Raw genomic sequence first — 25,875 nt, 5'->3', positions numbered from 1 at the left:
ACTTTCCTTTTTTATGGTTATTTGTTATTTTTAAATTGATTTTTGAGGTTTAAAATTAATTTTTGATTGGTAGATACATGAGTAAAGGTCTTAAGATTAGAAAGAGGAGCAAGGGATAATCTGAGGAAGGGGTCGTTTCGTAGAAAAAGAGCTAGGGGAACTCATTAGCATAACTCATTAGCATTTGCCACACCCCCTGACATCACCGGAAGTGTGTCATAAGGCCACGCCCCCTGATATCACCAGAAGTGTGTCATAAGGCCACACACCCCGCCCCCAACGGTCCCGGCCGCCACCGCCAGCCTTGCAGCTCCACTGCCGAGCCCCATGAGGGGCCCGGCGGTGGACCTTTAAGGCCGGCAGGAGTGCAAGGAAGCCCCGCGAAGGCCCTCCCTGGCCCCAGGCAGGCAGGGGTGGGGAGAGGCAGGGAGGAAGCAACTTACCCTCCCTCTTCTTCTGCCTCCTCCTGGCTGAATGAGGGCCGGAAGCGGGGCGGCTGGAAGCAGGGGGCGGGGCTTCGTCATGTGCCCCGCCCCCGTATCTCATCCGGGGGAACTGCGATCCCCCCCCGAAATGACCTCTGATCTGAGGAGCCATCTCTCCTGGCACAGAGCATGTGCACGTTAATATCTGCCTAGGCAATGCTGTTGTTGGTTCTTTTCTCATCTATTAAGCATGGCTGGTGTCAGTGAGGAAACGGGATTTTCAGCAATCACTCTACTGTTGTGGAATAGAATGTAACAAGAAATCCAGGACATGCAAATGGAAGAAAATGGATGTTTGTCCTGTTATATTTAATTGGTGTATACAATCCTTGTTATATGTCTAGACAGGTAGCCGTGTTAGTCTGTCTGTAGCAGTAGAAAAGAGCAGGAGTCCAGTAGCACCTTAAAGACCAACAAAATTTGTGGCAGGGTATGAGCTTTCGTGAGTCACGGCTCACTTCTTCGGATACAGCTAGAATCTCTAGTGAGCAGTGGCTCACGAAAGCTCATACCCTACCACAGATTTTGTTAGTCTTTAAGGTGCTGTTGGACTCCTGCTCTTTTCTGTTTTGTGTCTGTATATATTTTAGATCAAATCAAACCTGAACTCTCCCTAGAAGCTAAAAGTGATTAAACTGAGACTATCATATTTTGGTGACATTACAAGAAGAAAAGAGTCACTGGAAAAGACAATAACGCCAAGAAAAGTTGAAGGCAGCGGGGAAAGAGGAAGACCCAACGTGAGAGGGATTGACTCAATTAAGGAAGCCATAGCCTCAGTTTGTATGATGTGAGCAAAGCTGTTAACAACAGGATCTTTAGGAGGTCATTAATTCAAAGGGTCGCCATAAGTCGGAAGTCACTTGACGACACTTAGCATATGAACACACACATGTATTTTAACTCTGTTTTTAATTGCTTTAATGACATGGGGGTTGGGTTTAATGGTTTTAAAATGAGGTTTTATTTTGTATGTTCTAATCTGTTATTCACCTTGTGAGGGCAGAAAAGCAAGACATACAGTTTGTAAAATAAATACATATATGCCACGGATAATAATTAAATGGAATGTTAAGTATAAGAGTAACTGTAAAAAATAGCACTATGCTTTTTGTTGTTGTTGTTGTTTTGGGGAGTTAAAGTCTGCAGCAGCTGAGCCATAAAAGCACACCTTTTCTCTGCTGCTCATAATAGTCACTTTAAAATTGATATTACAGTCGCTACTCCAAATGTTCTTCAACCAGTCAGAGAAATAAGCTCTCACACTATAGGGGACCACGCTTTCACAACCTCAACACACTTGGGAGTTAATAACGTAAATAAAATATGGAGGTTAAATCAGTTTCTTTTAGCAGATAAGGATTTAGTAGTCCAAATCAGGAATGAGATCAGACCTTTTCCCCCTCTAGTGAATATATCAGCACAAGTTCATATTTAGACAGCGTGGGAGTAATTTGCAGTTCATATGAGAAGGTATTTTATATCATTCTCCACCCATACATAAAATGAAAAAAGGTAGAGATAAGAGAAAAGTAACATATGAGGTTTAGAAAATTACAAAATGAAATAAAGATTAAGGTTTAGCAAGGAATGAAAAGAGACCTGAGGGTATGTAAAGAGCAGATGCTACTATTAGATGCAAGGGAAATAGAAAAGCCATTCATGTTTCCCAACCAAAGACAGTTTTACTATGATAATAAAACAAGGAAGATGTTAACCTGTGAAATAAAACAGCAAAAAGAGCAATTTATTAGCACCATTTTAAGCACGTCTACTCATAATCCTACTCAGGGCTATTCAATGTGGCTTACTCCCAGGAAAGTGTTCTGAGGATTACAGTGTAATAGTTCCTTCAGTGCCAACCTCTGAAGGAATAGTTTGTGAACAGGGAAAAACAATATCACTGAGGAATACCGTAAAAAAATGTACATTTCAAGACTTGCAACACAGCAAATAAGCACTATCCTGGAATCCACATCATAAATATATGAAGAAAGAAATTTGTTTGGGAAAGTAATAAAACAGGAATAGTTTGAAGAGGCTATGCAGGGAATGTCAAGAAATAAAAATCCTGTTGGAAGAGTTTTAACTTTCAAGGACGTACTTACACTTTAGCTAACTACTTCAATGGAAGTATGATTTTTTTAATGATAAATAACACACACTGCATTAATTCAAGAGAGTGAAGACTCAACCAGTGGCAGCCTCACCCCCAAGCTACAACGTTACTGAGTCAGGATTTTAAGACCAAGGCAACAATTGTGGTTTCATTGTAATATGAAACAGCCGTACCTTAGGAGACCAAGTGGATTAAAGGAAGGACGATATTATGAGAGAAAATAATCTTATTAATATGTGTATGGAATTAGAAGAAGAAGAAGGGGGGGAGGGGGGATTGGATTTATACCCTGCCCTTCACTACCTGAAGGAGTCTCAGAGCGGCTTACAATTCCTTTCCCTTCCCCTCCCCACATCAGACACCCTGTGAGGTAGGTGAGGCTGAGAGAGCTCTGAGAGAACTGCCCTTGAGAAAACAGCTCTGAAAGGACTTACGACTGACCCAAGGTCACACCAGCAGATGCATGTGGACGAGTGGGGAATCAAACCTGGTTCTCCAGATTAGAGTCCACCCTCTGAACCACTACCTCAAACTGGAAAAGCATCCCATAGTTCTGCAGTCAAGACCAAGAACATCCAGACATCGCTGTCCACACAGCTGTCATTCAAGCTTTGCTGCAATCTTTCCCAAAACAAAGTCAGTTTGGGAAAGACTTGGGGAAAGCCGAGGAACCCCTATCTTGCAGACCCTTGTCTGTTAAAGGTATCGACTGAACAAACAGCAAGCCTAACAATTTGCTTTAGTTTCCAAATTGCAAAACATGTACACGTTTTAGTTTCTCAGCTATGTTCTATGTTCCATCCCTGGAGAAGAGAGAAGTTTGAATAGACGGATCTCTGAACAAGTTGATCTAACAGTGCACAGTTTTGATACATATAATTCTATGGGATATTTCTTCTAATTTCAAGGAATTGCTCACCTCAAACTAGCAGTCATGATAAATTGGAAGGTTTTGTTATGATTGTGTGGGTTTCATGTAAAGGTAAAGGTAAAGGTTCCCTTGCTCGAAAGCCAGTCAAATCCGACTCTAGGGTTGCGGTGCTCATCTCCGTTTCAAAGCCGAAGAGCCAGTGCTGTCCGAAGACGTTTCGGTGGTCATGTGGCCGGCATAACTAAACACCAAGGCGCACGGAACACTGTTACCTTCCCACTGAAGTGGTACCTATTTATCTACTTGCAATTTCTTGGTTTCGAACTGCTAGGTTGGCAGGAGCTGGAACTAGAGACGGGAGCTCACTCCGTCATGCGGCACACTCGGGTCTCGAACTGCTGAACTACCGACCTTCCACAGCCTGCAGTTCAGTGACTTAACCACTTGAGCCACCGCAGCTCCAGGGTTTCATGTAGTTGGCCTATATAAAACTGCTGCACCCAAAATGCTCTTGAATCTGTCACATATGGGCTACATAAGACCATCCAATCTTTCTGAACGCGCTTTGGTGGGAATCTCAGAAACTGTATTTTATCTTAAAATAATTAGGATGTATGTGTAAAGTACCATCAAGTTACAGCCAACTTATGGTGACGCCACAGAGTTTTCAAAGGCAAGACACGTTCAAGCGGTGGTTTGCCAATGCCTTCTTCTGCATAGCAACCCTGGAGTTCCTTGGTGGTCTCCCCTCCAAATACTAACCAGGGCCGACCCTGCTTAGCTTCCAAAGTAGTGTCATCCAAGTCAGGACAGCTAGAATAAAGGATATGTATGTATTTCTGTTTCTGATTTCACGTGCACCTGCAAATATCTTTTGTATCATAGTGATTCTTTCATATTTACTCATTTCAAGCATGATTAGACTGATTTTAAATAAAAAAAAATCTTAAAAGATAAACAGGAGTTATCTTTGGCTTGGATACAAAGTTTTAACGTGACACCTGGAATATATAAAAATATATAAACTTCTGACTTTTCTATAGCCAGTTGGCTGTTAATCTCCAGAGATCAGGTATCAAAGAGAATAGCAATCTCATAGGCCTGTGATTTAGTGGTTAAATGTGTTGCTTTGTAGCAGGCAAACAGCCCCTTTGTTTCCATGTGTCTGTTTTAAAAGGAATGCTTCCCTTAACAAGTGGGTTATTTACACCAGTTGCACTTGGGAGAGTCACAAATCCACCGCGATGCTGTGGGGAAGCAGGAAGAAAACCTGCTTCCCAACAGCATCAAACCCAAGGAAAACAACCTATGTGGAAGTGGCCTTTGTGACATAATGTAGAAAGAAAATGGGAACATTAGTGGTATATTGGCCCTTCTGGCTTCTCATAGTAGGGAGCTCTTGAATGCAGCCTCTCAGCAAGAGCAGATCTGTTTTCCAGTTCCAGTTGAGCTGTGCTCTTGTTAGGGACCACTTCAGTTCCAAATTTCATCCTGATCTATCGTTGAGGTTGAAATAAAGATACCTGTTGGTAGTGTCCCTTCGGTATGGCCTCTGTTTCATGCAGGGGTCATTTCGTAGAAAAAGAGCTAGGGGGACTCATTAGCATAACTTATTAGCATATGCCACACCCCCTGACATCACCGGAAGTGTGTCCTCCCCACAGCCGGCGGCGACCTCCAGCGGGCACCAGCAGGGAGCTCCAGGCCCCGCCCTCCCACACCTCACCCGGGGGGATGGCGTCCCCCCGCGTCCCCCCCCAAAATGACCCCTCATGGCAGTTAATAGTTACCATATAGTCCGATTTATAGGTTTGACCCTAGAGGATACAGTAATTACTTTTAAAGACTTTAAAAGAATATACGTATTCTACCAATTACATCAAATTAAAAGTGGGTCTCTGGGAAATCAGGTGGACATCCAATTAGAGAGGGAAAGTGGATAGAGATTGAGAATGTTTTGTTGCAGCTTGTAATAATAATAATATACTTTATTGTCATTGTACATAGTACAACGAAATTAAGATGCAATCATTCGGTGATCTACAACCATACTCATATACACTCACACAACCATTCACAACCATCCCATAACTCCCTTAAGGTTCACATTGCGTGGTTCAAACGTGAAATACCAGTCACTGCTTCACAAGTCAAATCTTTCAGGTATTCATGCATGATTATTCGCTGGAACTTGAAATACATTCATTAGTGATAAGGGCAGATTCCAAAAAGGAAAAAAAATACAAAGAAAAAGCCTTTTGACACAGATTTACTCCAAGCTCAACTGAGCTCTTGAACTTTGATCTTGTCCTATTTTCTCCCAATAATGTGGTAAGAAACAGAATTTAAATCGCACAAGGGAAAGGGAAAAAAATCAATGCCTGCAGCAACGGTTGCCTTACTAGAAAAGTATTTTAAAACATTTTTCCCAGCTGACACACACACACATAGGATGTATACTACCTAAGTGATGCTTGGAAGCAACCTTTCTACCCAATCTGGGTCCGCAAGGCAGCAAACAAAACCGTTGGAACATTTAAACAAAACAAGACTAGGAGGAGGGCCAAAAAATGTTACTGGGGGTATGTCAGATGGAACAAAAAAGTCTTCACCTGTTGGCGAAAGACACCAATAGATGGAGACAGATAGATCCTCTTGGGGAAGGAGTTCCAAAGCTTTGGGGCCATGATGGAGGAAGCCCTCTCTCGGGTCACCATTTGTTTAGCCTCAGATGACAGGGGCAACAGAAACAGGGTCTCTGAGGATGACTGGAGTAAGTGGGTAGGTTCACATGGGAGAAGGCGGTCCTTATGTGGTTCTGCATATTTTAGCTCTGTTTTTAGTTGTTTTAATGATGTTTTAATGGTGATTTTATTGCGTATGTTTTGTCAGCTCTCTTGTTGGCCCTTGTGAGGGCAGAAAGACAGGGTATATATTTCGAAACGAAATAAAATAAAATAGTAAATAAAAAACAAAAAACAGTCCTCAAAAACATTCAGCATCTGGTTTAATGCCAATAACTCCTTACCGTGGTGAAAAGTGGCATCAAGTTGCAGCTGACGTATGGCTGCCCTGTAGGGTTTCCAGGGCAAGAGATGGTCAGAGGTGGTTTGCCATTGCCTGCCTCTGCATAGGAACCCTGGACTTCCTTGGTGGTCTCCCATCCAAGTACTAAACAGGACCGACCTTGCTTAGCTTCCAAAATCTGATGAGCTCATGCTAGCCTGTGCCATCCAGATCAGGGCGAGGTAAAATAACCATCTATTATTTTAGTTTTTCTCCATTACCTCTAAGTTGGCCTATAAAACATCATATACGATAAGGACAGAAAATCGGAAATGGATGTTCTTCAACCTCTGCTAATAGGCTGAGCTAACAGAGCCAACAGAGAAAAATGTCATTTACCTGAATGATCTTGGTCTTTGTAACCACTCACCTTTCTGTGATGGTTTCTCTGAGACCACTGGTGACCCCCTTGACCACCGTGCTAGCCTTTGGGGTCAGCACCACCTGAGATATAAAAAAAGAGCCCTTCTTTCTTTTCTCAATGATTGATGCCTGGAGAAACTGGATCAGTTTATCTGGGTCTGTGGTGTTTGCCCATGGCGCTGGCATCATCTGTCCTGGCCACAGAAATGAGACCTCCAGAGCCACTGGACTGTGATAAAATACCAACACTTGGTAATCCTTCTCCCAGAGGTACTGGAGAGAAACTTCATGAGCAAATATAGCAGGGCACATTTTACTCCCAAAAGTGTCTTTGAGCATTTGGACCAGTTTTTCATGGTGACATTTCTGCATTCCATAGAAGTGGTTGAAGTCCAAGAAGACCACTTCCTTATGATGGTCAGCAAGAAAGGCACTGATCTCCTCAAGACCTTCATTGACTTTGGCACTGAACAGACCATGAGCAAAGTAGAGTTCATTGTCAGGGTCTCTGGGCTTTGTGGAGATTCTGAGATCAAAATACCGTATACCTGCTGCCAGCTGGCTTGTAAAATTCATCGTTTGTGTTGCCAGCCATTTTCTCATCAGCTTTTTAGCCACAGTTCCAAACACGGAGACAAAGTTCTGGACAGTTTCTGGTTGCTCGGGTCCAACTGGAGAGGCTTCATCGATGTAGAAGCTAAACGAATCATGAGACCCTAAAGATAACACAAAACAACACTTAAAACAAAAATCAGCACAATGTCTGAACGAGAAAGGTGATCAACAATATGCAACAAGATTGCCCAAATATCTCATCAGAATATGGACTCAATTCACCTACCTCCTCTGTCACTACTCAGAATCAGACCATGTCTCTAGCAGCCCATCTGAACTCACTAAGACTGATTCCAAAAAAGAAGTTATTGCGCCCTCGGTCTCCCGTTTCCCCCGCTTGTACTGCTCAATTTCCCACTATTTACTCCGTGGCTGCATTTTGACCTGCATCTCCCCCCAATTTCCCCTGCATCTTCTTGATCCTAAAAAATAAGGATCAAGAACACATTTTTTTGCGGAATCAGCCTAAATGGTATCTGTGACTTGAGAATCAATGAGAGGTTTACTTTCAGAAGGTATTTTCTTTATGCTCGTATACTTCTTTACCTCGATTGGTTTGCACTTCTGGTGCTTAACTCGTATTATGTGAACTAGCATTAGTTGCACTGTGCTGAGTGGTTATCAAAGCATATTGTTTGCAGGGGGTGGGATAGAGGGAAACATCACTGAACATACATCATATTCTATGATTCCTAGAGAGGACTGACATTACTTCCAGGTGTTTCCTGAAAGATATGTCACACTGTCAGCAATGGCATTTTTTAAAGGTCATTTTTTCTTCCACTGGTGGCAGCAGCTGCAGCAGTAATTGGGAGCATGGGGCAGGGGATCCCCCATGCCCAGCGGGGGCCTGTCAGCCTGAGGAAGGTTCTAGGTGCAATTCCTGGCATCTCAAGTTAAGAAAGGATCAGGTCTCAGATCAGGCGATGTGAAAGACCTCTATCTGAGACCCTAGAAATTTGCTGTTAATAGACAATATGAACCCTGGTAGACCAATGGTCTGATAGGATGTGAAACACCTTTGTGTGTTCATGAAAGTTCTGTTGAAGATGTCTGGTCCACGATGGCTCATTCATACATAAATTTCACTCAGTGCTGGATAGGGTTGCCAAGTAAAAAAAACTCACTGGCGGGGGACATCGACGTGCGACATCGACCACGTTGAGGGCATGGCCACCATAGAGTTTTCCCTCCGATGATCCGGGCCACGCCCCCAACGTGGTCAACATGGTTGCGTCACCTCTGGTGACGCAGCCACGTTGTGCTTCGGGGGGGGGGATTCCCCCCAGGGCCCGATTCCGCGGCGGCGGAAATCAGGCCTCCAAAGTGGGGGTTTACCTGCCCCCGCCCCCACTTGGCAGCCCTAGTGCTGGAGTCATCATGTGGTCAGCATCTATTTATGAACCAGCCCTCAAAGCCATCTAGCCTGGAGTCATTCTTTTGGATCTTTGTGGAATCCAGCCTTGGAGCCTTGGATCATTTTACAGTATCACTCAAAACTGAGACCTCTTGTGTGTGTTTTTTGGTTGACAACATCAGTCCTTCCAACCCTGAAGACTTTTCCCTAACCATTTCACAAACCTTTCACCTTTTTTTTTAGTTATTTAAGTATTTATATCCTGATTTTCTCACCAGCAGCACCATCACCCCCTTCAACAACAAAGAAATTCAATATACATAAGCAAAAAAAAGAAACAAACGCATATGTGGCTTGAGTGGGTCAGGATCAGAAATCAATTGCTGGTTCATTCACAGGTACCACCCGTGAGCCACAAGCTAAAAGCCAAAGGCCCAAGAGTCCAGTAGTTCTCACCCTTTGGCTCTCACTCCTCAGCTTGTACCAATGGCCATGCCTGAGCTTGCAATAAACCCAGATGCCAACTTTGCTGCCATATACACCCAGACAACAAAATCACTGGACCTAACAGCACCAACTACACCATCAGAGGCTCATTCACTTACTCATCTTCTAACATTGTGCATGCCATTAAATGTCAACAATGCCCTTCGGTTCTCTACATAGGACAAACAGGACAAACCCTACGCCAGAGAAGAAATGGACACAAATCTGACATCAGGAATCACAAGATTGAGAAACCTGTAGGAAACACTTCAACCTCCTAGGTGACCTCAAAGTAGCTGTTTTATTACAAAGGAACTTCAGAAACAGAATGGAAATGGAAATTGCTGAATTACAAGTTATTACAACACTTGGAACAAAAACCTCCCCAGGACTCAACAGGGATATTGGTTTTTTATCTCATTACATATGCTAACTCGTTCAGTCCTCACATATGTATTCTCAACAAGGACTATAGATCCTCTGTATTTTAATGTATTTTAGTGTATTTCCTTTTCAGAATAGTATATTAGAATACTGAGTGTATGCAAGGGATATTAGGATGTCTGCTGACATAACAGCATTTTTGGAGGGGGATGTAGTGTTAAGTGCCCTCCATGCCTGATGGGAGAGAATGAAGATTGCACCGCTTGGGAACAGTGATTGCACCGCTTGGGAACAGTGATTGCACCGCTTGGGAACAGTGATTGCACCGCTTGGGAACAGTGATTGCACCGCTTGGGAACAGTGATTGCACCGCTTGGGAACAGTGATTGCACCGCTTGGGAACAGTGATTGCACCGCTTGGGAACAGTGATCATAATGTTGTTGAGTTCAACATTTGTACAAATAAAGAATTGGCCAAAAAGACTCACACAACCACTTTTAACTTTAAAAGGGGTAATTTTTCTGATATGAGGGGACATGTGGGGAGGAAACTGAAGGGAAAAGTAGAAAGGGTCAAAACCATTGGGGAAGCTTGGAAACTGTTTAAAACTACAATTCTAGAAGCTCAAATAAAATATATTCCGCAGGTTAGGAAAGGCACAAACAGGTATAAGAAAAAGCCTACATGGTTAACAAACAAAGTAATGGAAGCTGTAAAAGGTAAAAAGGATTCCTTTAAGCGGTGGAAAGCTAGTCACAGTGAGGCTGATAAAACAGAACACAGGCTATGGCAAATAAAATGCAAGTCTGTGGTCAGGCAGGCAAAAAGGGAATATGAGGAGCATATAGCAAAAAATGTAAAGACCAACAATAAAACTTTCTTCAAATACATTAGAAGCAGGAAACCAGCCAGGGAGGCAGTGGGGCCCTTGGATGACCAAGGGGTAAAAGGAGTACTGAAGGATGATAGGGAAATGGCTGAGAAGCTAAATGCATTTTTTGCCTCCGTCTTCACTGTGGAAGATGAGAGGTGCTTGCCCACTCCAGAGCCGCTGAGTTCGGGAGGGGTGTTGAAAGACCTGAGTCAGATTGAGGTGACGAGAGAGGAGGTCCTAAAACTGATAAACAACTTAAAAACTGATAAATCACCAGGCCCAGATGGCATACATCCAAGAGTTCTGAAAGAACTCAATTGTGAACTTGTGGATCTCCTGACAAAAATATGTAATCTCTCCTTAAAATCAGCCTCCATTCCTGAGGACTGGAAGGTAGCTAATGTCACTCCCATCTTTAAAAAGGGTTCCAGAGGAGATCCGGGAAATTACAGGCCAGTCAGTCTGACGTCGATACCGGGTAAATTGGTGGAAACCATTATTAAGGAAAGAATTAGTAGGCACATAGATGAACAAAACCTATTGAGGCAGACTCAACATGGGTTCTGTAAGGGAAGATCTTGTCTCACTAACCTGTTAATGTTCTTTGAGGGGGTGAACAAACATGTGGACAAGGGGGATCCAATAGATATTGTTTACCTTGACTTCCAGAAAGCTTTTGATAAAGTTCCTCATCAAAGGCTCCTAAGTAAGCTCAAAAATCATGGGATAAAAGGACAAGTCCTTTTATGGATCAAAAACTGGCTAATTAATAGAAAACAGAGAGTGAGTATAAATGGGCAGTTCTCCCAGTGGAGGGGTGTAAGCAGTGGGGTACCACAGGGATCAGTACTTGGTCCACTGCTTTTTAACTTGTTCATTAATGATTTGGAGTTGGGAGTAAGCAGTGAAGTGGCTAAATTTGCGGATGATACGAAGTTGTTCAGGGTGGTGAAAACCAGTGAGGATTGTGAGGCACTCCAAAGGGATCTGTCAAAGTTGGGCGAGTGGGCGTCAACATGGCAAATGGGGTTCAATGTGGCCAAGTGCAAGGTGATGCACATTGGAGCCAAAAATCCTAAATATAAATACACGTTGATGGGGTCTGAACTGGCAGAGACTGATCAAGAGAGAGATCTTGGAGTTGTAGTAGATAACTCACTGAAAATGTCGAGACAGTGTGTGACTGCAATAAAGAAGGCCAATGCTATGCTGGGGATTATTAGGAAGGGTATTGTAAACAGATCAGCCAATATCATAATGCCGCTATATAAATCAATGGTGCGACCTCATCTGGAATACTGTGTGCAATTCTGGTCACCACACCTTAAAAAGGATATTATAGCTTTGGAAAAAGTGCAGAAAAGAGCAACTCGAATGATAAAAGGGTTGGAACACTTTCCCTATGAGGAAAGGTTAAGGCGCTTAGGGCTCTTTAGCTTGGAGAAACGACGACTGAGGGGTGACATGATTGAGGTTTATAAGATTATGCATGGGAAAGAGCAGGTAGAGAAAGAGGTACTTTTCTCCCTTTCTCACAATACAAGAACCCGTGGGCACTCCATGAAATTGCTGAGCGGTCGGGTTAGAACAGATAAAAGGAAGTACTTCTTCACCCAAAGAGTGATTAACACTTGGAATTCACTGCCACAGGAAATAGTGGCAGCTACAAGCATGGACGGCTTCAAAAGGGAATTAGATAAGCATATGGAGCAGAGGTCCATCAGTGGCTATTAGCCACAAGGTATAGATAGGGACTCTGGGGCAAGTGATGCTCTGTCATCTTGGTGCTTGGGGGGGGGGTCAACAGTGGGAGGGCTTCTAATGTCCTGGCCCCACTGGTGGACCTCCTGATGGCACTGGTATTTCTGGCCACTGTGGGATACAGAGTGTTGGACTGGATGGGCCTTTGGCCTGATCCAACATTGGCATCTCTTATGTTCTTATGTTCTTATGTTCTTATGTTCTTAAGATTCCCAGACACGTCCCACAATTAGAAAATATGCCTTTAGACATTTATCAGATAGTTTGACATATTTATTGCTTTACATCTGTTGACCTTATAACCTTAACTTGTTACTTAGTGTCAGTTAGCATATCTTGATCACCATCATGTTGCATGTTAATTTGCTGTTCATTCTCTGGCTAGAAGTTTGAATAACCTTGACTGCCATTGCAGTGTATTTGAAATCATGTGTCTTGCACACAAAAGCTCATACCTTGAATAAACCTTTATTGGTCTTAGAGGTGCCACTGGACTCTGAATTTGTTATGTTATTGTGAATGATCAAATACTGACTAATGAAGCACATGCCTGCACAAATCAGCTCTCAGTCTTTTTGACAAGTTTCACCACCAGTTACGCAAGCAGTGAAATGATTCCTCCTTTAAAAAAACACAAACTATGCCTGTCTGTATTATGCTTTCCCAGTAAACATCTCTGTTCTTGCTACAATGGTAACCTTTTAAATCTGTCAGGTTAGACATGTTTATGCTTATTATTCTCACACTCAGTTGTCTGATGATCCTAGCTTCTGGGTTTATTTTTTTACCTTTCATTTTAGCAAACCCAGGCCTGTTCATTCATGTGAAAATATTGCCTTCTGTCAATCTTCTTTCTCTCTTGCTCCTTCAGAGAAATCCAGTGCCCTTTTGGAGGACATTTCTATGTGCAATTCTTTACGATGTACTGTGACTCCAATACTGGCTTTGACAAATTGCTTCAAAACGAGATTAAACAGATTCATGAGGAATAGGTGAATCAATGGCTATGACCCATAATGGCCAATGGCCAGAGGCAGTAAACCTGGGAATATTGGTCCCAGGAAGCAACATTTGCGGAGGGGAGGCCTTGGCTTCTATGCAGGGGTCATTTCCTGCAGGAGCGCACAGCAGTAAAGAGCCCAGGGGGCGGGCACATGCAATAAGCCCCACCCCCTGCTCCCAGCAGCCCTCAGTCAGAGCAAGAAGCAGCCAGGTAAGTTGCAGAGCCCCTCCCCCCCCCAGTCCAAAACAGTCCATTGGCACCTTTAAGACCAAGTTTTATTTAGGTACAAGCTCTCCCTCCTCTGCGAAGATAGATCTGCACGTTCCCCCCCCCCAATTGCTTGCAATCCAAAACAGTCCAGTGGAGCCTGAGTGGCGGGTGTTGCCTTCTGACACACTTCCGGGGATGTCAGGGGGGGTGGCATATGCAAATAAGTTATGCTAATGAGCTCCTGCACCTCTTTTTCTACGAAATGACCCCTGGTTCTATGCAACCTTTTATTACTGAAGAGCCAAATGGTATCAAAATCCAGAGCAAGGGATCAGAGGTGCCGGTTTAGAAAATACAAAGTCTCAGAGTCTGATTTCTGAGTATGGTTTCCAAGTCTAGGTTGGGAAATTCTTGGAGATTTGGGGATGCAGTCTAAGGTTTGGGGAGGGGAGGGACATAAGCAAGGTAGAATGCCACAGAGTCCAACCCCCAAAGCATCTGTTTCCTCTGGTGGAACTGATCTCTGTTGTCTGGAGAACAGTTGTAATTCTGGGAGATCTCGAAGTCCCAGCTGGAGGTTGGCAACCCTGTATCTGAGGAGGCTGGCTAATGACCTTTGCAGGGAGTGGCTCACACTTTGTTTGTGGAGCAACGAAAAGGTCAGCCTAGGGGTTTGTTAAGACGTCGTCGCTAGGAGTCCTAGCCATGGACCTGGGCAATGTTTATCTCCTGACAAGATAGGGTTGCCAAGTCCCTTTAACTCACCGGTGGGGGAGGCTCCGCCGGCTCCGGGAGCCGGCTCTGGATGCGTGCGACATCACTCATGTTGGGGGCGTGGCCCAGATCGTCAGGGGGGGGAACCATATGGTGACGCAGCTTTGGGGGGCGGAGTTCCCCCCGGGGCCCAATTCCGCCGCGGTGGAAATTTGGCCTCCAAAGCAGGGGTTTCCCCGCCCCCACTTGGCAGCCCTACAAGTGTACCATGAGAAGTAACCGGGTTTACAGTGAAAATCTATAAACTTGGTTGATAAATTGCTCTCTTCCTCTAAACATAGACATTTAATTGCATCATTTTCCTGCTGTTGACTGTGCTCAGCATAAGCCGTGTGCCTGGGGTTGCCACCTGTAGGTTGAGAAATACCTGGAGATTTGGGGGACGGAGTCTGGGGAGGGCAAGGTTGGGGGAGAGGAGGGACCTCAGCAGCATATAACACCATAGAGTTCACCCACCGACAGCAGCCATTTTCTCCAGGGGACCTGATCTTGGATGCCTGGAGATCAACTGTAATAGCAGGAGATCTCCAGGTGTCACCTGGAGGTTGGCAAGCCCCTGTATGCCACAGCTGTACATAGTTTCAAGACTCTATAGTAAACAATATTTTTACCCCTTCCAAGAATTTTTATTTATTTAGTTAGTTAGTTAGTTAAACTTATAGCCTGCCCTCCCCTAGGGTTGCCAAGTGTCTTCCCTGGTGCAGCGGGGGAGAGTCGATCACTGCCAGGGAGAGTTTTTAGGCTGATTGCTATAGCATCGCCCGGCATCGTGCCCTGCGTGATGACATCACTTCCGGGAGACGTCATCATCCCGGGCGCATCAGCCCAATCTGGGCACTTTGAGGGTGGGGTTCCCCCCACCAGCAGGATCCGGACTGGTGGGTTGGGGGCCCTTTGGGTGGGCAGCCCTCCCCTCCCCACATAGCAGGCTCAGGGTGGGTTCCAAACACAATGATCCGCACGCAGTGCAGATTTACAATTAAAATTTAAAACACATAAATCAATTAAAAATTAAAACCTAAAACAGTCTAGTACTAGGGCAAAAGGGCAGAAATAACTGTGCCAACTTCTTGACTTATGTCTGGTTATGGAGCAGACACAATATTAAGAGCATAAGAGACGCCAATGTTGGATCAGGCCAAAGGCCCATCCAGTCCAACACTCTGTGTCACACAGTGGCCAGAAATACCAGGTCCTATCAGGAGGTCCACCAGTGGGGCCAGGACATTAGAAGCCCTCCCACTGTTGACCCCCCCCAAGCCCCAAGAAGACAGAGTATCACTTGTCCCAGAGCCCCTATCTATACCTTGTGGCTAATAGCCACCGATGGACCTCTGCTCCATATGCTTATCCAATTCCCTTTTGAAGCAGTCCATGCTTGTAGCCGCCACCACTTCCTCCCCCAAACATAACCAAAGCAGTACAGTAGGGAATAAGAACTCCAGTACACATTTGATAGCCTGTACAATTGTTAAATAAACTTTAAAAGGCTTCCTTGTGGATTTCCAGTATATCAGCCTCTAGAAACCTTGACCGTCAGTCAGAAAAGAGGACAGTGATAACAGCAAATGAATTCCACATCATGCTATGTCATTTGCACATAAATCCTTTAGTCCCATAAAAAAACTTTTCCTGCCATTGCTTCACATGCTGGTTATTCTTGTGTCCTACCAACCCCTCCAATACACTTTAACTTTTAGATTCCATTGTTTGTTTGTTTTTGAAATGGCCATATTTGGTTCCATACTAAGCCGTATTTGGCACTAGCAGAGGTCATTTCGGGGGGGATCGCGGGGGATCGCAGTTCCCCCGGGTGAGGTACGGGGGCGGGGCACATGACGAAACCCTGCCCCCTGCTTCCGGCCACCCCGCTTCCAGCCCTCATTCAGCCAGGAGGAGGCAGGAGAAGAGGGAGGGTAAGTTGCTTCCTCCCTGCCTCTCCCCACCCCTGCCTGCCTGGGGCCAGGGAGAGCCTTCGCGGGGCTTCCTTGCACTCCCGCCAGCCTTGCAGGTCCACCGCCGGGCCCCTCATGGGGCTCAGCAGTGGAGCTGCAAGGCCGGCGGCGGCTGGGACCATTGGGGGCGGGGTGTGTGGCCTTATGACACACTTCCGGTGATGTCAGGGGGTGTGGCCCTATGACACACTTCCGGTGATGTCAGGGGGTGTGGCATATGCTAATGAGTTATGCTAATGAGTTCCCCTAGCTCTTTTTCTACGGAACGACCCCTGGGCACTAGACCCATAGGCTGAAGACTCTAGCTCTACATTTTGTTAGCTGGCCCTCCAGGGCAGCTGGTTTGGCCAGAGTGTGCTGAAACTAGATGGGCCACTGGTCTGGTTAAGCAGGGATCTTCTCATGTTCTTACCGGAAGAAACATTAAACCTTTCTTAGAGCAGCCCTTACAACATTCATTTGAAACACACCCATTCCTGTCTAGTTTTGATATAGATATATGGATACAGATACATGGTTCGACAAGTAAAAGAGGTGGACAGCCCATCCAAAGAATGGAAGAAGAGGCAACACTGTAGACTCATCCAGTGTTCAGATTGATTTCACGTGCATCTGTCATTTCAGCTGCAAAACTGGGAGGAGGCCAGGTTTTCAATTGGGCTTGAGAATCTGCTTGAGAGCCAGAGTGGTGTAGCGGTTAAGAGTGGTGAACTCTAATCAGAAGAAATGGGCCTGATCTCCTACTCTTCCACATGAAGCCTGCTAGGTGACCTTGGGCCAGTCACAGTTCTCTCTCAGCTTTACCTACCTCGCAAGGTAGGGTTGTCAGGCCCCCAGTCAGGACTGGGGTTCCCCCGCTTTTGTGGGCCCCTTTCCACTGCCAGCCAGCTGGCCAGTGGGGGGAAATCCCACCCACAAATGCCGCTGAACATGACATGATGATGTCACCCGGAAGTGATGTCATCATGTTGCCAACATCGGGGAGGGGGTGACACTCTAGTTTTTGGGCAAAACTCTACATTAAAATTGGGCTCAAACCATAGAGTTTTGCCCCAAAACTACAACGTCACCCCCCATGTCAGCGATATGATGACATCACTTCTGGGTAATCTCATTGCTGTGGGTGCACTTCAAGCGTGCACCAGAACATCCCAGAACAGACCCTGGAGCCCCCTGCTGGTAATCCCATCACAAGGTGCCTGTTGTGGGGAGAGGAAGGGTCCGTGGTTGTAAGCCACTTTCAGATGCCTTAAGATGGAGAAAAAAGTAAAGGTAAAGGTTCCCTTGCTCGAAAGCCAGTCGAGTCCGACTCTAGGGTTGCGGTGCTCATCTCCGTTTCAAAGCCAAAGAGCCAGCTCTGTCCGAAGATGTTTCCGTGGTCACGTGGCCGGCATGACTAACCACCAAGGCGCACGGAACGCTGTTACCTTCCCACCGAAGTGGTACCTATTTATCTACTTGCAATTTCTTGCTTTCGAACTGCTAGGTTGGCAGGAGCTGGAACTAGAGACGGGAGCTCACTCCGTCATGCTGCAACCCGGGTCTTGAACTGCTGAACTACCGACCTTCCACAGCCTGCAGTTCAGCGTCTTAACCACTTGAGCCACCGCAGCTCCTTAAGATGGAGAAAAGTGGGGTATGAAAACCAGACTCTGTCCTTTCAGTGCCTTTCCGGCCTCTTTGCTGGGAAGTTGAAACCAAACAACAGTGCATTAGAACAAATGTCTGATTTAAAGTTTCTGACTATTCACATTTGGAACATTTACATTGTATGTCTTGATCAATAGCTTGATAAATGACATTTCAAATCTGAACATCCCCGTTCATCATATCTGCTGAGGTACATTTTGAAAAGCTGATAACATAACATACTCTGGGACACTTATGCTCCTCTGCTATCTCTTGAGCCGAAGCAACGAACACCCAATTGGTTTTTAAATCAATGGAAGACAGGTTATTGCAAAGCGTGCCAGCATTTTGTAACAACCATAACGGGTTGGTAGAAATCGGTAGGGAGGAGGTGGGAAGACTCTAGAAAAGGAATATACTGCATCTCCCCTTACAAACTATTTCTTTTATTTCTACAAAATAAAGATATCAATAAACCATCACAACCTTGTCCTTCACAACATGAAAAATAAATACAGTTGCCTCTGTCAACTTTTCCTCTCCTTCAGCTACAGAGAGGCCTTTTGTCTTTAATGAGGGCCTGGCAGCTGCCATCTTAGAGCAGACATCAAGTAACAAAATACTACTTCAAAATCACTTTGGCACTCATACTTCCAAAGGATAGCTTTGTTTAGTTCTAGACTACCATCTCATCCCACTAGCCTCTCCAAAACACATACATCTTAACAGACTATGAGGCAATGCAAACCCAGGAGTATACTTTTTATATAGCTTCAGGGTTTTTTTTGCTTCCATTCAAGCTTCTCATGGAAACACAATGTGCAAGACAAGAGAGCGGGGCTGCCAGCTCTGGGTTGGGAAATACATGTTGATTTTGGGGGTGGAGCCTGAACAGAGTGGGGCTTGGAGAGGAGAGGGACTCCACTGAGCTATAAGGCCTGGAGTCCACCCTCCAAAGCAGCCATTTTTCCAGCTGAACTGATCTCTGCTGCCCAGAGTTCAGTTGTAATTAGGGTTGCCAAATCTGAATTTCACCACAGTGGGGGGCTCCCGGCTGGTGGCTGCAGTGTGTGCAGGAAAGCGCACACGCGCCGCATCCACGTCACTCTAGGGTTGCCAAATGTTTTTTCGCCGGGAGCGGGGGGGCTCCCGGCCGGCGTCGTGGCGGTGCGTGCGCGCGCCGCGTGTGTGTCACCCGGAAGTGACGTTACACGCTGGGGGCGGGGCCACGCCATTTGAGGGGAAAACTCTTTGTTTTCCCCTCAAAGGGCGTGGCTCCGCCCCCAGCGTGCGACGTCACTTCTGGGTGATGCACACGTGGGGGTGGGGTTTCCCCCGGGCCCTGATTCCGCGGGAGTGGGAATCGGGGCTCGAAAGCGGGGGGAATTCTGCCCCCTGGGGGCATTTGGCAGCCCTACGTCACTCGGAAGTGATGCGACCACACCGGGTTTTCCCTCGGATGACCGTGGCCCCGCCCCCAGTGTGCCCAGCGTGATCGCGTAATATCCGGGTGACGTGCATGTCGAGGTGGGGTTCCCCCCGGGTCCCAATCCACCGGCGGTGCCCCCTGGGGAGACTTGGCAAGCCTAGTTGTAATCCCAAGAGATCTCCAGCCACCACCTGGAGAGACAGACTGTGTTTGTGTGTGAGATCTCCAGCCTGAAGGAAATGGCAGCTTTGTAGGGTAGACTCTATGGCATCACATCCCTGCTGAGCTCCCTCCTCTCTCCATACTCCATCCTCTCCAAAGCACCACCCACAGGTATTCAAGTATCTCCCTATATCAGCGGACACTTTGGGGGGATTCTACCTTGCTTGAGTAGGGTTGCCAGGTCCCTTATCTCTGCTGGCAGGGGGCTTTGGGGGCATTATGGGAGGTGGGGGACATCATGTGATGCCCCCGATGTGATGTTGGCTTGCCAAGTCCCCCCGGGGGGGCGGGGAAACCCCCGCCCCAGAGGCCCGTTCCCCACCGCCAGCGGATCGGGCCCCGGGAGTAACCCCACCCCCAAAGTACGCGGCGTGCACGTCACCCGGAAGTGACGCGACCACGCCGGGCACGCTGGGGGCGGGGCCACGGTCATCCGAGGGAAAACTCTATGGTTTTCCCTCGGATGGTCGTGGCCCCGCCCCCAGTGTGCCCGGCGTGGTCGCGTCACTTCCGGGTGATGTGGATGCGGTGCACGCTCGCTTCGCGCACCCGCGCGCGCTCCGGGAGCAAACCGGGAGTCCCCCGCTCCAGATGAAGGTACGACTTGGCAACCCTAATGTGATGACATCACCTGGAAGTGACATCATCACACCAGAAACATCATGCAGGTACACTCTGGTATTTGGACAAACTCTAAGGGGGGGGGTTTTGCCCTCAAAACCATAGAGTTTGCCCAAATACCAGAGCATCCCCCATGCAACATTTCCAGCACAATGATGTCACTCCTGGGTAGCCCTGTGGCCAGAAAATGTGGCTTTGGAGGGCTGTGGAATTTATTTTTGGGGGGAGATGTCATGGGCCCGAGTAAAAGACAGCTCAGAGGGCATTTAAATGGAACAAAAGAGAACAAAGAAGCTTAGAAGGACACACAAGAGTGGAACCTTCAACACATCTGCAATAATCCCCCTTTCTGCTAGCCCAGTCCTGCTGTATGCCACCGAGGTCATGGTGAGCCTTTCAAAAGTATCTCCATGAGTCTTTATTTTTTTGTGCCCTAGACAAGACTAACTACTTGTGGCCCCCCCCCCCACTGCAAACCAATTATTAAAAACAGGTGAATTGTGGGAAAAATGAAAAGCACAAAACTTGAAATTGCTAATTTTTATATTAAAAAACTTGTGAGAATCAGTAATACAACAAACTTTGATTTTCTTTCTCAAACAGAAAACAGTTTCAGCACACAAATCACAAACCATTTTGAATAATCCCGTGAACTGTGATTAGGCTTGCCAAATCCCCCCAGGGGGGCGGGGAAAACCCCGCCCCAGAGGCCCGTTCCCCGCCGGCGGCGGATCGGGCCCCAGGGGGAACCCCACCCCCAAAGCACGTGACGTGCATGTCACCCGTAAGTGACGCGACCACGCCGGGCACGCTAGGGGCGGGGCCACGATCATCCGAGGGAAAACTCTATGTTTTTCCCTCGGATGGTCATGGCCCTGCCCCCAGCATGCCCGGCGTGGTTGCGTCACTTCCGGGTGATGGGGTTGCGGCGCGCGCGCACTCCCCGAACAGCACTGGAGTCCCCCGCTCCAGCGCCGATCTGACTTCGGAACCCTAACTGTGATGCTAAAATTTAAGTCTCTTGAATGTTTCCATTGCAGGCACATCAAAACCTCATTTTGCATGACTTTTCCTTTGCACATGTTGACACTAATTCCTTCAGGTCAAGTGCTGATGCTTCGGCACGTTTATTAATTTAGCCTGCCATTCCTCCGCCACCAGTGGCTGAGATCCACCTCTGGCAGCCATAGTTGCTGATTCCCGGGGGTTGTTATTGCTGACTTGTACGTAGGACATTCGTATAGCTTTAGGGAAAGGTGTGGGAGCAGTGGCAAAGTTCTTAGTGCAGAGGTATTTTTCCCTGCACTTGCTTCTCTGCAGAAATTACGCTCTGCACATTGCTACAGCAGAATTCCCCTACTCTCTTCTCCTCCCCTTCCTTGCAGCCATGAAGCCGTCTTTCTGCCCATGTCTTTCCAGACACAGCCCGTAGCCAGAAAATTTTTATTGGAGGGGAAAACGAGTACAGTGATGGTCAGCCCATCATTATTTATTTACTGGGTTATTTATTTATACTTTATTAGTTATTTACCAGTTTTCTACTTGCAATAAACCCAGAGCTTGCAATAAACCCAGATGCCAACTTTGCTGCCACATACACCCAGGATTCTTTTCTAAGTGAACAAACATAGGCTCAAGCAACAGTGGCATGATCCCTGAGGTGCCCACAGGTGGGATCCTCTCCCAGCAACTTTCAGTCTTCAGAGCAAACACACACAAACCTTTCCCTCTGTGAATAAGATTCCTGTGGGTTAGCATATATTAGCCAAAGAAGATTTGTGCTCACTTACCTTTGGACCTAAATTCCTCATTATGCGTCTCCTGTTTGGTCAAAAATAATGCCCAGAAATAAGCATTCTACAGGGCTATTGTAAAACACTGCCCTGTTCTTCTCTCTGTCTGTTTCTTTACTTTCTTCTGAGCCCGCTACAACACCTTTTTTATCCCTTCATTCCTTAATCTCACTCTCTGCTTTACTCCAACATGATTTCACGCCTCCCTCTCCTGCTAACTGCTAGTTCTGCTCTAGCCAATTGCATAGAGAATTCACCCTTGGAAGATTTATGACAGGATTCACACTGTTTACCTCAACTTCCTCCTTTTTTTACTAGAAAATTTACACCTGATACATGTGACAGATTTCACATCCTAATGCTGATTGTCAATTCTGCGCCCCTCTGAGATCTGTGCCCTAGGCGGCCACCTAGTTGGCCTAATGGTAGCACTGGCCCTGCATGTGACACTGGTGCCCCCCATGAACCTACCCCAAAAACTATCACCAGTTTCCAACCCTAGCCTTGCAACCCTAGTTAACATCTCAGCATGAAGTGCCTGCACTTCTCCCTTTCCACCAGTAGCTTTGGTGGCACACAGAACAGGGGATCTGTCTGACTTGCCATGCCCTTAATTTAAGTTCTGAAGTTCCTGATAATGAGACAAAAAGTTACTCAGTCTATATTATACTAACCTATTTTTTAAAAACACACACACAAAAAAAACCCTTAGTGCCTCTGTTTTAGGTGGTGCACTCTTTACACGCATCTTGATTTCCCCCTTCTTTTGCTTCCCAGACCTTTTGAGTGATTAGTAAAATATATGTTTCTGTTGAGACCTTGGTGTGGTGCAAATCATATTTTTAAGGAACACGATATCGGTAAAATGAAAGCATTTGTTAAAATAAGTCTGTTTATCTACCATAAAATATTTGCATGGAATCTCCAAAACAACAATAAATCAGTGGTTAAAAGCTAATTCTTTCTCCCCAAGTCGCACAGGGGAAAGCAGAATGATCTATTGCCCAGCAGTTAATCTGCCCAGTGTAGACCTCAAGTGAGTTTTAAAACTTATTCTTCAAGTAAAGAAAGGGAGCTTTTTTAATCTTGCAAAGCAGATAATCTTCCAAGATAAATTAACCTATGTCAAGAACAGGAAAAAAACACTGCAAGCTGGCTACTCAATCTTTAGCACAAAAGCAGAGTTCAAAAGGCGTGTTCCACTATGGAACATGTTTGTTAGAGATAAGGTCTTGAGAACAAAGTTAGGCTTGGGTGCGAATGGTATTTTTGACCACAATCTACTCAGAAGCCCCTTCCTTCAAGTCTCCCCCCCCCCGCACCCAATGGATGGGAATAGCATGGTCATCCTGGACAGAACCCACCCAATGATGTTCTCATCTGAATTGTACCCTGATCTAGAAATTTCATGCAGTGACAGTAGAACAACTGGTCTACATAAAAGAACAAAGTCTGAGTCTGGTGGCACCTTAAAGACCAACAAAGTTTAATTCTGGGTATAAGCTTTCATATGTATGCACACTTCTTTAGCTACACGCACAGATGCATGCACACAAAAGCTTATACCCAGAATTAAACTTTGTGGGTCTTAAAGGTGCCACTGGACTCAAACTTTGCTCTGTGCAATGCTTCCAACCAACATGGCCACCCCACCTGAATTTGGTCTAAATAAGGTTTGCCTGGATTTCTTCTATCCCTTGGAAGCACGTAAAGACTGGAGGGTACGGGTGTGCACCTTGGTACTGCCGACCCAATAAAATGCCTACTAGTTCAGGTCTCAGATCAGCAATATCTGATGCCACTCCTGCCTTCCCAATTCCAATTCTACTACTCCTGACAGTATCAGACTCCAGAATCTTGGGGAGGTGGGAGAGCCTAGGGAGGAAGGAGCATTCCCCCGCTGGTCAGTGGCACATCTGCCCTTTAAAGGGCCATTATTTTTAATGAGGCAGCCATGTCTACCCCTATTGAAAATAATGGTTCTTTAAGAAGTTTAAATGGCAGGTACATCACCAACCACTTAAAGGGCCACTCTAAATAATGGGTGGTAGACCTGGCCTCCAGAGCGTGGAGGCCAGGTCTATTTCTCATAGGACAACGTCCATAACCCACCTCAGACTTACCTCCGGGGCAACAGTCCATGCCAGGTTCAACATTTAGGCCGCTGACAGCTCTGCTGGTGGCCCCAGGGCCATGTTCCTTTCTTCTTCTTTATAAGACCATCCACAAAACCGTGGAAGAATGGGGGGGGGCAGGCTGCAGTTACCTCTGGGAGTCTACTCAGAACCCCACAAGGCTTGGCTGCCTCATGGGAATCCAAGTTCCCATGGGCAGTGGAGCCTTGCTGAAGCCTGAGGAGTGTCCAGGCCCAGCTGTTGCTCACCTCTAGGGCTGCCAAGTGGGGGCGGGGAAACCCCCGCTTTGGAGGCCCGATTTCCGCTGCGGCATACAGGCCATCTAGTCCAACCCCCTGCTCAGTGCAGGATCAGCCTAGAGCATCCCTGACAAGTGTTTGTCCAGCTGCTGCTGAAAGACTGCCAGGGAGGGGGAGTCACCCCCCCCCCCCCAGGTAGCTGATTCCACTGCTGAACAACTCTTACTGTAAAAAAAGTTTTACTGGCAGCATTGCTCCAAAATTTACATAAAGACATTCCAGAATGATAACAATACTTCCAATATTTTATTAAATGATATTCGTGCCATTGCTGATTTCATACAGAGAATTAAAATGATATTTTCTCATGGGCACATTGGGCCCTTTTTGCAGCAGGAACTCCTTTGCATATTAGGCGACACACACCCCCAGGGCTCTAGTCGGGGGGGAGCTCTCAGGTACGGAGCTCCGGAAGAGAACCTCTAGGGGGCGGGGCGGTCACGTGGTGAAGCCCCGCCCCCTTCTTTACCCCGCCCTCTGCTTCGATCCTCATTCCGTTTGGGAATGAGGATGAAGCAGGAGGGTAAGTAGCCGGGCCTTCTGACACACTTCCGGTGATGTCAGGGGGTGTGGCCTTCTCTCACTTCCGGGGCGTGGCATATGCAAATAAGTTATGCTAATGAGTTATGCTAATGAGCTCCGGCAGCTCTTTTTCTACAACAAGACCCCTGCACACCCCTAATGTAGCCAATTCTCCAAGAACTTACAGTAGCCCCTGTAAGAAGAACTCTGTAAGCTCTTGGAGGATTGGCTACATTAGGGGTGTGTCGCCTAATATGCAAAGGAGTTCCTGCCAGTGGTAGAGCATCTGCTTGGCGGGGAGGGCGGGGTAAAAGTTGAAATAATAAATAAAATAAATAAATTTAGAAGGTTCCAGGTTCAACCCTGTTATCTCCAGTTTAAATGACTGGGTAGTAGGTGATGAGAAAGACCTCTGGCAGAGATCCTAGTTAGCAGCTGCCTGTCTGAGTAGACAATACTGACCTTTATAGACCTGTGATCTGACTCTGCCTAAAGCTGCACCATCTGTGCAACTCTATATAGCTGTACCACAGAATAAATTGTTTCTCTCATGTTGCTCATTCCTTTCTATCCTCTCCACAGATCTTTTAGGAAGGACTCATCTTGCTTCCATTTCCAATGACATTTCAGCCATCATCCCAATCATGCAAATAGCTTCCTACAGACTACACAGGAGAGCTGAAATGACCTGAAAAATAAATATGTGCCAATAACTCACCACTCCACTGATTAAAATTGCCTGCACCAATTAGAATTTGCCCCTGTTGATTGATCAGCTAAAAATGTTGGTTGATGAATTGGCCAATTACATGGATAAAAGCCTGCAGGTCTTGATATAAGCTCTTTTCAGGGACCAAGGTACCGGATGGACCATCATATTCCAGATGAGCATCCCCATTCT

General features: G+C 46.2%; 1 protein-coding gene across 1 annotated transcript in view; it reads right to left on the bottom strand.

Moving 5' to 3' along the window:
* Window positions 1-25,875, bottom strand: part of PLCXD3 (phosphatidylinositol-specific phospholipase C, X domain containing 3) — a 150,487-nt gene that overhangs the window by 37,742 nt on the left and 86,870 nt on the right. The window contains exon 2 of the mRNA XM_015409326.1: window positions 6,912-7,620. Within this exon, the coding sequence (XP_015264812.1) occupies window positions 6,912-7,620 (709 nt within the window). The remainder of the gene's footprint in view (window positions 1-6,911; window positions 7,621-25,875) is intronic.

This window comes from Gekko japonicus, unplaced genomic scaffold (genome assembly GCF_001447785.1).
Source record: "Gekko japonicus isolate JY-2015 unplaced genomic scaffold, Gekko_japonicus_V1.1 scaffold650, whole genome shotgun sequence".
Lineage (NCBI taxonomy): Eukaryota > Metazoa > Chordata > Lepidosauria > Squamata > Gekkonidae > Gekko > Gekko japonicus.
The sequence above is the reverse complement of the archived record's forward strand: the minus strand, read 5'-3'. Positions and strand labels throughout refer to the sequence as shown.